At 40.9% G+C, this 11,730-nt stretch overlaps 1 protein-coding gene across 1 annotated transcript; it reads right to left on the bottom strand.

Annotated features, from left to right (window-relative positions):
- Nucleotides 1-400: 400 nt before the first annotated feature.
- Nucleotides 401-11,722, bottom strand: LOC133984019 (immunoglobulin superfamily DCC subclass member 3-like; the record flags this gene model as incomplete). The annotated part of the gene is given in 14 exon segments (XM_062423233.1): nt 401-481; nt 960-1,059; nt 1,148-1,271; nt 1,400-1,504; nt 1,780-1,968; nt 2,359-2,523; nt 3,320-3,570; nt 4,305-4,470; nt 8,651-8,809; nt 8,946-9,083; nt 9,484-9,614; nt 10,557-10,701; nt 11,537-11,690; nt 11,693-11,722. Coding segments are annotated over 14 exon segments (1,938 nt in total), but the record flags the coding sequence as incomplete, so codon positions are not given.
- Between the last annotated feature and the right edge of the window lie 8 nt (nt 11,723-11,730).

The raw sequence follows: 11,730 nt of genomic DNA on the forward strand, positions 1-11,730 counted from the left end.
TGACAAACTCAAAATGACTCAAACTGAAGGAAAAAGGTTTTGGTTTAAACAGGAAGCATCCTCGACGCCATGGCAACACTATGGTGACGCCACGGTGACGCCAGCATCTGATACCACACGGGAACGAGCCGCGGTCACGTGACCCGCGACGTCATGTGTGACCAACGTTTTGTTTTAAAGGTCGAATCAGAAGAATTCAGCTTTGGTTTCAGTCTGTGTTCCTCTGTGGTTTCAGACGCTGGCTGGATGTTCCTCACTCACTCATCTCAATAATCAATACGTTCACATCTAAAGGCTGCGGCTGTAAGGCTGTCAGGAGGAGAGGAGGCGACCGGCTGGAGGAGGAGGAGGAGGAGGAGGAGGAAGAGGAGGAGGAGGGAGATAGAGGTATGCGTTTGTTTTATCCGGTGCCTGTGCCAGCCTGTACGGGTGGAGTCGCTTCAACCATGATCATCACTGGAGGAGAGGTGGAGTCACATCTCTGTGGGCGGAGCAGAGAGAAGAAAGACCGTTAAAGAGTTTGTCATTCATTAACTTTTCTGATGTCTGTTGCTAAGGCTGTTGCTAAGGTGTTTCCAGGTGTTGTCCACTCTCATGTTAGTGCTGTGTTTAAAAAACTTAAAGAAAGGCTGACTGATAGTTTGAAGAGAAGAAGACGCTGCTGTTATCGGACAAACTACTAAAATATGAGATCAGATTCACGAGGAGTTAAAATCACAGCAGGAAATACTGGAGGGGACAGTGTGGTTGCTATGGTTACCTGACTGATGGATGTCAGGTGAGGACTTTTATTTAAACACCTTTCCCACTTTAACCCTCTGTGTTAAACATCTATCTTTATGAGGACTGTGTGTGTGTGTGTGTGTGTGTGTGTGTGTGTGTGTGTGTGTGTGTGTGTGTGTGTGTGTGTGTGTGTGTGTGTGTTAGTTATTGTGTGTGTGTGTGTGTGTGTGTGTTACCTGGCTCAGCTCGATGCTCTCAGGTGTGTGGATTTTGGGGCCTCTGACACCGTCCAGAGTGGCAGGAGTCTCCCAGCCCATCGTCTTCCTGCACAACAAACTGAACACAGAGCAGAGTGAGGATGATGAAGATGTTCTACATGTGAAGATGATGATGATGATGGCGATGATGGTGATGATGGTCTCACTTTCGTCTGAATCCCAGCAGGATGAAGAGCAGGCAGCAGAGGATGCAGGCGAGGCCGCTGTGGATGCCGACCAGCATCGTGGACATGGAGCCGTCGTTCTGCTCACAGTTACAGTTCGGACCAGCTGAGACACACAGGTCACACACAGGTCACACACAGGTCACACACAGGTCACACACAGGTCACACACAGGTCACACACAGGTCACACACAGGTCACATGATCATCAGGGGTCAGAGGTCAGAGGCCTACCTGCTGCAGTGTTTCCCTCTGACAGAGACACCAGGCGGCGGTTGGATGGACCGTCACCGTTCCCGTTAAACGCCACCAACTGGATCTGATAAACTGCTGCCGGCTCTGCAGAGACACATGAAACCTAACATGTGATGATCCAGTACTGGAAAATACTACATCACTATAATACTGCAGTACTTTTACTGTAATACTGCATACTACATCACTATAATACTGCAGTACTTTTACTGTAATACTGCATACTACATCACTATAATACTGCAGTACTTTTACTGTAATACTGCATACTACATCACTATAATACTGCAGTACTTTTACTGTAATACTGCATACTACATCACTATAATACTGCAGTACTTTTACTGAGTATTACTGACCCAGGTCTGAGATGGTGTGGGTGTTGATGTGTCCTGGGAAAGTCTCCTGCCCCTGGACATCTGGGTTGGAAACCCCGCGGTACTCCAGTCTGAAGCCCTCCACCTTTCCCGGCTTACTGGGCAGCTCCCAGTACACCTGCATGGCCGTCTGGTTCAACACTTTTGTGAAGAAACTGGGAGAACTGGGAACTGTGGGACAGACAGGTGGAGGTCACATGATGAACACCTCTGATCTCCATGGTAACCAGAGTAAATGTAATATTGATAACAATTGTATTCCATTACCTTTATTTAATATAAAGTTATAATGTAAGATCATGCCAAACTAGTTGATATGGTGTTTTATTGACAATTTACTGTTTTTAAGCAAGTTGAATTATTTGGTACAAAGTTTTTATGGTTACACCACTTAGACATTTTCACCATAATCCTCTAATATATTCTCTCTAAATGGATTAAAAGCAGAAATTTGATGCTGGGTCCACAAAAAAAGAATGTGTGAAGTTATTCATACGTTTATTTTATCATTTTAACCCTTTAATATTTCCCGCCTGTGTGTTTGTGTATGAGGAGACGTACCCCCCCCCAGCGTTGTGGAGGTGATGGTGTTGGACTGCTGACTTCCTCCCAGAGCAGAATAAGCCTTCAGGTAGATGCAGTAGGTGGTCGCTGCTTCCAGGTTGGCGAACTCGTGTTTGAAGGTAGTTTTACTGACGGCTTCCTGCAGCTCTGCACTGTCCGGCTCTGAGAACACACAGGGGTCAGAGGTCAGAGGTCATGGCTTCTCCTTTAATCTCATCTGCTGGCTTTGTCTAATGTTTCTTTGTTGTTTGTCTCAGTTTGACTCTTCTGATGTAGTCTTGTTATTTAACCCTCCTGTTGTCATCGAGTTAAGAAGGAAGAAGGAAGGAAAGGAAGGAAGGAAGGAAGGAGGGAAGGAGGGAAGGAAGGAAGGGGGTAAAGGAGGGAGGAAGGGAGGAAGGAAGAAGGAAGGAAGGAGGGAAGGAAGGAAGGAAGGTAGGAGGGAGGGAGAAAAGAAAAGAGGAAGGGAGGAAGAAGGAAGGAAAGGAGCGAGAAGGAAGGAAAGGATGGAGGGAGGAAGGAAGGAAGGAGGTAGGGAGGGAGGAAAGGAAAGAAGGAAGGACGGAGGAAATAAGGAAGGAAGGAAGGCAGGAGGGAGGGAGGAAAGAAGGAAAGAGGAAGGGAGGGAGAATGGAAAGAAGGAAGGGACGAAAGAAGGAAGGACGGAGGAAATAAGGAAGGAAGGTAGGAGGGAGGGAGGATCATCATCATCATCATCTCTCCTCTCATTTAATCTCATCTTCATCATCATCATCATCATCATCATCTCTCCTCTCATTTAATCTCATCATCATCATCATCATCATCTCTCCTCTCATTTAATCTCATCTTCATCATCATCATCATCATCATCATCTCTCCTCTCATTTAATCTCATCTTCATCATCATCATCATCATCATCATCATCATCCTCCTCATCATCATCATCATCATCTCGTCTCCTCTCGTGTCTCTTACCTCCCAGTCTTCGGATGTGCAGGACGTATCCGATGATGCTCTGGCTGACGGTCTCCGGCGGCTGTTCCCAGGTCAGCTGGAGTCCGTTGGGTCCGAGGGCCGCAGCTCGGAGGCCTGTGGGGGCTTCGGGTAGTTCGGGCCCCTGACTGATGGCCAGGCGAGCGCTGGCCTGGTTGGTGCCGGCGCTGTTCTCTGCGATGCACTGATAGATCGCCTCGTCCTCGGGGGTGATGCGGGTGATGGAGAGCGTCCTGCGGGGGGGGGGGGGGGGGGGGGGGGATATATTTAGTTATGGACACTCATGTATAAACACTAAAACTACCAAACTATACCAAAACTTGACCTGCTTATGAATCTAATAATCTAATAATCTAATAATACATAATAAATGACTGTGTTATCATTATATTTTTAATTGAGCAGTTTAATATTAGATAAATGAGTATTATTACATTCTCCACAAATTAATCATTTAAATTATTTATTAGTTAAATATCTATTTTCTATTTATCTTAAATATTTTTGACGGAGCTCAATTGAATCATGAATCTTTAATTAAATTGACAGATAATCAAACTTATTATAATAAGTTTATGATCACATTTTATCACTAATTGTAGTTTTTGTGATTAAAATGAAACATGAAAGTAATTTAACCTTCTTTCATGTTTTAATCTCCATCAGCTGATCTGACCTGTTTTTAATTGTTCCTCCATTAATCAGATCTAATGAGACATTCAATCCTCTCTGCTACCATGATGATTGTTTTTATTATTAACCTTTAGAGAATTTATATTATACAACTAAACTTTAAAGAAACGTGAATCAGGATCATAACCTTTAATTAACAATGTCTGTGTTTATCTCTATAATAATCCATCTGCTGTCTGTAGAGCATTAAAACTAAAGTATTTATATTTCTAATCATCTCTGACTCTGTTTATCTGTTCAGACTTCACACATTAAACTCTTCAGATGTTCTCACGTGTTTCCGTTGCTCAGTTTGACGTTGCCACTAGCAACCAGCAGCTTCCCGTTCTTCAGCCAGATGAGATGCGGCTCCGGAGCTCCGGACGCGGTGCAGCTGAACACAGCGCTGCCACCTGGTGGCCGCGACAGGGACTGCGGCCACTGCACGAACTCTGGAGGAGCTGCAGGACACACACAGGTACATAAATATACATACAGGTACATAAATATACATATATATATACATATATATATATAAATATAAATATAAATATAAATATAAATATAAATATAAATATAAATATATAAATAAATATAAATATAAACATAAATATAAATATAAATATATAAATAAATATAAATATAAACATAAACATAAATATAAATATAAATATATATATAAATATAAATATAAATATAAATATAAATAATAAATATAAATATGGATAAATGGTCATAATGTTTATAAAGGTTCATGAAGTTTTCTGAGTTTTGTTAATGTTCATGAATGTTTATAAATGTTTTTAAATGTTCCTGAATGTTTATAAATGTTCCTGAATGTTTATAAATGTTCCTGAATGTTTATAAATGTTTATAAAAGTACTGCAGCTGTAGTTCTGTGTGATGACCAGCAGGGGGCAGCAGAGTTTAGTGTTTCTCACTGAAGAGAAACTAAAGAGAAGTTTAAACATATTTTACTAAATATATCTAATAACTAATATAACTAATATATAAATATAGACTCATATATCCATGAGGATGTTTCAACTAGTTACCATAGTTACTATAGTTACCATAGTTACTATAGTTACTATAGTTACTATAATTAATAAATAAATAAAGCTGATATCTGCCAATTAGAAGATGTTTCTCAGCACTTGAACTTCATGTTTGAGCAGCACTTTGACCTCTGACCCCAGCCCCCCCCCCCCCCATCCAAAGGCAGATGCTGTCTCGCCTCCGGCCCTCCTGTCTCCATGGTAACAGGGAGACCGTGGTACACATGTGTCTCTGTTACCCTAAATAACCTCCTGACCCCGTCCTTTCTCCTCTGTGTGTGCAGGAGGGGGGGCAGAGGTCAGGGGTCAGGGGTTGGGGGTTGGGGGGGGGGCAGGGTGCTTGAATAGGAGCCATTACTCAATAGAGAGGGGGGGGGGGCATTACCATAGAAATAAAGTTGATTTGTAGAGAAACAGAAACAGAAGAGAAGAATCAGTCGCCTCAAGTTCAAGAGCAGAAAAAAACATCACGTCATTATTATCATCTATAATAATATCAACTAAGTTATATAATCTATAACATTATTAACTATAATAATATAATCTATAACATTATTAACTATAATAATATAATCTATAATCATAAATCAGATGTTCATGTGTTATTAATATAACCAGTAGAAAGTGAGCAGATATAAAGCCATAAAAGTTTATATATTTAATATCTGTCTTTATTATTTTACTTTATTGAATGTGTAATATTTTATTTATCATTAACAAAGAGTCTATAAAGAGTTAATAAGTGTTAATATCTCAGTATAAAGCAGCTGTATGAGTGACTGTACCATCAGACTTTAACCTTTAGAAAGGATTTATACATTAGATTATAAACTCTTCTTAAAGCATTAATTAAAGGTTATAAATGAGTTATAACCTAATCTGTTATTATAATAAACTGTTATTATAATAACAGTTTATTATAATAACAGTTTATTATAATAACAGTTTATTATAATAACAGTTTATTTATAATAACAGATTATTATAATAACAGATTATTATAATAAACTGTTATTATAATAACAGTTTATTAATGATTATTATCAACCCAATAATAAACCATTAATAAAGCTTTTATAAGAGCAGACTGACTGTAAAGTATAATTAATATATTTCTTTTAGTTAGTGTTAGGCTTCGTGTTTCAAGTTCAGATGATCATGTTTCTTCATCATCATCATCGTTGTCATCGTCACGGCGATGACAGAAGGAGCTTCAGACTGAATCAAGTCCTCATTGTGAAGTAGGACTCTTCACATGCTAATACAGATTCTAATGAAGCTCTCACACAAAGAGCCTGTGTGTGTGTGTGTATGTGTGTGTGTGTGTGTGTGTGTGTGTGTGTGTGTGTGTGTGTGTGTGTGTGTATGTGTGTGTGTGTGTGTGTGTGTGTGTGTGTGTGTATGTGTGTGTGTGTGTGTGTGTGTGTGTGTGTGTGTGTGTGTGTGTGTGTGTGTGTGTGTGTGTGTGTGTGTGTGTGTGTGTGTGTGTGTGTGAGAGCAGCAGCTGGAGACCAAACAAACAAAACATATAATCCCGTGTGGATTATGACCGACTCCAATGTTGTTGTTATTATTATTATTATCAGTAGTAGTAGTTTTATTATTATTATTATTATTATTAACAGTAGTAGTAGTATATAATATTATTACTATAATAATTATAATAAACTTTTGTAATATTCTGATGTTTAAATCTTTTATAATTTGGAGCGTTTCTCTGTTTTTGCAGCTTTTATTTTTTTTTTCTTCTCGTCTTTGTACGCATCACTTCCTGCTGGGATGGAGGTCAGAGGTCAGAGGTCAGAGGTCAGAGGGGCATTAATATATCTGCTGCAGTCTCATCAGCTGAGCAGCAGATATATTATATTTATTGTTTTCATGAAGCTTTGTTCTTAAAAAAAATGTTTGTAAAGGTTTGAGAATCAGGATCAGTTTTAACATCTGATCCTAAATATGTAAAATATTTACTAATGTTTCTATAGATGCTTCAATATTTACTAATGTTTCTATAGATGCTTCAATATTTATTAATGTTTCTATAGATGCTTCAATATTTACTAATGTTTCTATAGATGCTTCAATATTTACTAATGTTTCTATAGATGCTTCAATATTTACTAATGTTTCTATAGATGCTTCAATATTTACTAATGTTTCTATAGATGCTTCAATATTTACTAATGTTTCTATAGATGCTTCAATATTTATTAATGTTATTAAACTTTCATGAAGTTTTCTGAGTTTTGTTAATGTTCCTCAATGTTCCTGAATGTTCCTAAATGTTCCTGAATGTTCCTGAATGTTTATAAATGTTTATAAATGTTCCTAAATGTTCCTGAATGTTCCTAAATGTTCCTGAATGTTCCTGAATGTTTATAAATGTTCCTGAATGTTTATAAATGTTTATAAATGTTCCTAAATGTTCCTGAATGTCCCTAAATGTTCCTAAATGTTCCTAAATGTTCCTGAATGTTCCTAAATGTTCCTGAATGTTCCTGAATGTTCCTGAATGTTCCTAAATGTTCCTAAATGTTCCTGAATGTTTATAAATGTTCTTAAATCTTAACATGAAATAGTGATATTATCATATCAGCTGGTTTCAGTGTTTCTCTCTCTGAGTCTCTGCCCCCCCCCCCCCCCCCCCCCCCAACAGACTCAGAGGTCAGAGGTCGGGGGGTCGGGGGGGTTGAGAGTCAGACGGCAGTAAATGACATCGACACACAAACAGACGACAAGTTCAAGAACACAAACACTCGAGTCTGTCGACAAGTTCAAGTTCAGACGAAGAAAAAACTAAACTAAACATCTCCTCATGTTTATAGTTCTAGTTGTTTATATTATTTATATTATTTATATTATTTATATTATTGATATTATTTATATTATTTATATTATTTATATTATTTATATTATGATGTTAAATGTTTCAGTGTCAACAGTAAACTGGTTTCATTTAGAACCAAATAAATCAGTTTTAATTTAATAATAACTCATCTGCTCTGGTTTAGATGATCCAGCTGCTCTCATCTCTTCATACTTCTCACTAATGATCAGATTACAGGATCCTCTCTGTCCCAGCTCGTTATGCAGACTATGAATCTAACACATCTTGATGTTAAATAAATATAAATATATTCGTTGCAGCTGAAGTTCTCATGAAGTAAAGAGAGAAAGATCACTGATCCTGTTCATCCCTCCTGCTGTCCTCGAGTCAAGGAAGGAAGGATGAAGGAAGGAGGAAGGATGAAGGAAAGGAGGGAGGATAGAAGGAAGAAGGAAGGAGGGAGGAAGGAAGGAAGAAGGAAGGAGGAAGGATGAAGGAAAGGAGGGAGGATAGAAGGAAGAAGGAAGGAGGGAGGAAGGAAGGAAGGAGGAAGGAGGAAGGAAGGAAGGATGAAGGAAAGGAGGGAGGATAGAAGGAAGAAGGGAGGAGGGAGGAAGGAAGGAAGAGGGAAGGAAAGGAGGGAAGAAGGAGGGAAGGAAAGGAGGGAGGGAAGGGAAGAAAGAAGGAAGGAAAGGAGGGAGGAAGGAAAAGAAGAGGAAGGACAGAGGGAAGGAAGGAAGGAAGGACGTATTTCCTCACCTTGTACGACGAGCCGTCCGAGCGCCGTGCGTCTGGATCTGCTTCCCGGTCGGTTCGCAGAACAAACGTAAACTCCTGAATGTTGCAGCGTCACGTCAGAGATCATCAGATTCCCCGTTCCCAAAACCTGGATCCCCTCCACACCGATGGACCGCCCGTCTGTCACAGCAGCATCATCATCATCATCATCATCATCATCATCATCATCATCATCATCATCATCATCATCATCATCATCATACTGTTAAATGATTTCTAATCAATAATCAATAGGAGGGTGTTTGAGGGTCGTTACCAAGGCGACTCCAGGACACGATGGGGCGGGGGTTTCCTGTGGCGATGCACTCCAAGATGGCGGTCTGGTGCACATTGATGGTGAGGTTCTGAGGACCGGACAGGATGACGGGCTCCTTGTAGATCCTGGATCCTGCAACTGCACCAACAGAGACCAAAACATCAGAACCAGAACCCTGAACCCTGAACCCTGAACCCTGAACCCTGAACCCTGAACCCTGAACCCTGCAGGTTCCTGAGGAGGCCTGAGTTTGGACTTCCTCTGCCCTCAGTCTGGGTCTTTCTTGCCCTCAGTTTGGGTCTTTCTTGACCTCAGTCTGGGTCTTTCTTGCCCTCAGTCTGGGTCTTTCTTGCCCTCAGTCTGGGTCTTTCTTGCCCTCATGTTGGGTCTCAGTCTGGGTCTTTCTTGCTATCAGTCTGGGTCTTTCTTGCCCTCATGTTGGGTCTCAGTCTGGGTCTTTCTTGCTATCAGTCTGGGTCTTTCTTGCCCTCATGTTGGGTCTCTGTTTGGGTCTTTCTTGCCCTCAGTCTGGACTTACCGGTGACGGACAGCTGGGCCTCGTGGCTGTAGCGGGTGTTTGCGATGTTGGCGGCGACGCAGCGATACAAGCCGCTGTCGGCCCGCTGAACGCCGGTGATCTGCAGGATGCCGTTAGGAAGCAGAGTGTACCTGCAGACACAAACATTAATACACGTTTAATAGATGTTAAATACACAGTAAACATTAAGCACACTAACGTTAGATTAGATGATATATTAAATACATTTAGATAACACAGTAGATATTAAATGTATTAATTACACAGAACTAGTATCTGTTAACCTTCCTGTCGTCCTCCCGGGTCAAGTTGACCCAATCTGTTTTGACTGTTCCTTCTTTCCTTCTTTCATTCCTCTCTCTTTCCTTCCTCCCTCCCTCCATCTTTCTTTCCCTCCTCCCTTCCTTGCCTCCCTTCCTTCCTCCCTCCTTTCCTTCCTTCCATCCTTCCTTCCTTCCTTCCTCCCCCCCTCCCTCCCTCCCTCCTTTCCTTCCTTCTTCCTACCTTCCTACCTTCCTTCCTTCCTCCCTCCTTTCCTTCCTTCCTCCTTTCCTTCCTTCTTCCCTCCTTCCTCCTTTCCTTCCATGCTCCTTTCCTTCCTTCTTCCTCCCTCCCTCCTTTCCTTCCTCCCTTCCTCCCTTCTTTCCTTCTTCCTCCCTTCCTTCCTTGACTCGAGGACAACAGGAGGGTTAAACCTTATTAAACTTGTGTGTGTGTGTGTTAGGGTTAGGGGGGGTAAGGGGTCAGGGTTAGGGTTAGGGGGGTCAGGGTTAGAGTCAGGGTTAGGGGTTACCGGGGGTAAGGGGTTAGGGTTAGGGTTAGGGTTAGGGGTTACCGGGGGTAAGGGGTCAGGGTTAGGGTTAGGGGTTACTGGGGGTCAGGGTTAGGGTCAGGGTTAGGGTTAGGGTTAGGGGTTACCGGGGGTAAGGGGTCAGGGTTAGGTTTAGGGGTTACTGGGGGTCAGGGTTAGGGTCAGGGTTAGGGTTAGGGTTAGGGGTTACCGGGGGTAAGGGGTCAGGGTTAGGGTTAGGGGTTACCGGGGGTAAGGGGTCAGGGTCAGGGTTAGGGGTTACCGGGGGTCTTCGGTGCTCAGCGGACCGCGGTTCCTCTGCCAGGTGATGTTGGCTTCTGGGATTCCGTTTACCTGACAGGTGAGTCTGGCCACGCCCCCTACATCCACCGCCACAGACTCAGGGTGAGACAGGAACTTAGGGAGCGCTGCGGGGGGGCAGTGACACATGTTTTAATTATTAATACTGATCTTTGCTCTGCTGGTTTCTTCTGTTTAGACGCTTGTCAGCATATTTATGTTATTGGTAGTTTTTTTCTTTCAGTCCACGTTAAATAAAGCTGCTGTTTATTGTTTATTGTTTATTGTTTATTGTTTATTGTTTATTGTTTATTGTTTATTGTGTGACTCAGACGTCATATATTCATGTAGGAGTCTTAATAAAATATACTAACTATAGTCTGACCCATACAGGATGTTTGAGGCCGATATTCAGGAGTAAATAAAATTCTGATATCAACCGATAACATTATGTACAGAATATATATAAACACATTATCCCTCAAATTTAAACTTTATTGTATAAAATAACATCAGTGCAATAAAACAGTCTTTATGTGCAATAATAAGCTGCTGAGCCTCTTATGAACTATTTTATATTATTATTCTGCTGTTTAACTTTATTCTGTATTCATACTGTATTATTTATTTTTTTATTTTAATTTTTAATTTTATTTTATTATTTTTTTTATTATTAATTTTTATTTTTTTAATTTTTAATTTTTAATTTTTAATTTTTATTTTTAATTTTTTATTTTTTATTTTTTATTTTTTATTTTTTATTTTTTATTTTTATTTATTTATTTTTTAAAAAATGTTAAATTTTTTTTTTTTTATATCGGTATCGGCACAAACGCACCGATACCGATATATATCTGAGATGGATTAATATCACTGACTGATATATCGGTGTGGCTCTAATATAAGAACATGTGTTCCTCTGAAGAACCAATCAGCTGTGAGTGAGCGGGTCATGTGACTCACAGGCGATCTGGACTCGGGCCTTGCGGCTGATCAGCATCCCGTAGTGGTTCTGAGCGGCACAGTCGTACTCGCCCGCGTCCGTCTCGTTGCTCTCTCGCCTCTTCGAGAAGTTTTTAATGAGCAGCGTCCCGTTGGAGAGCACCGTCGCCCTGACCGCCCCGTCGCCACGGCAACGCCGTTCCTTCGCCAGGTGA

Source organism: Scomber scombrus, chromosome 7 (assembly GCF_963691925.1).
Source record: "Scomber scombrus chromosome 7, fScoSco1.1, whole genome shotgun sequence".
NCBI classification, from domain to species: Eukaryota; Metazoa; Chordata; class Actinopteri; order Scombriformes; family Scombridae; genus Scomber; species Scomber scombrus.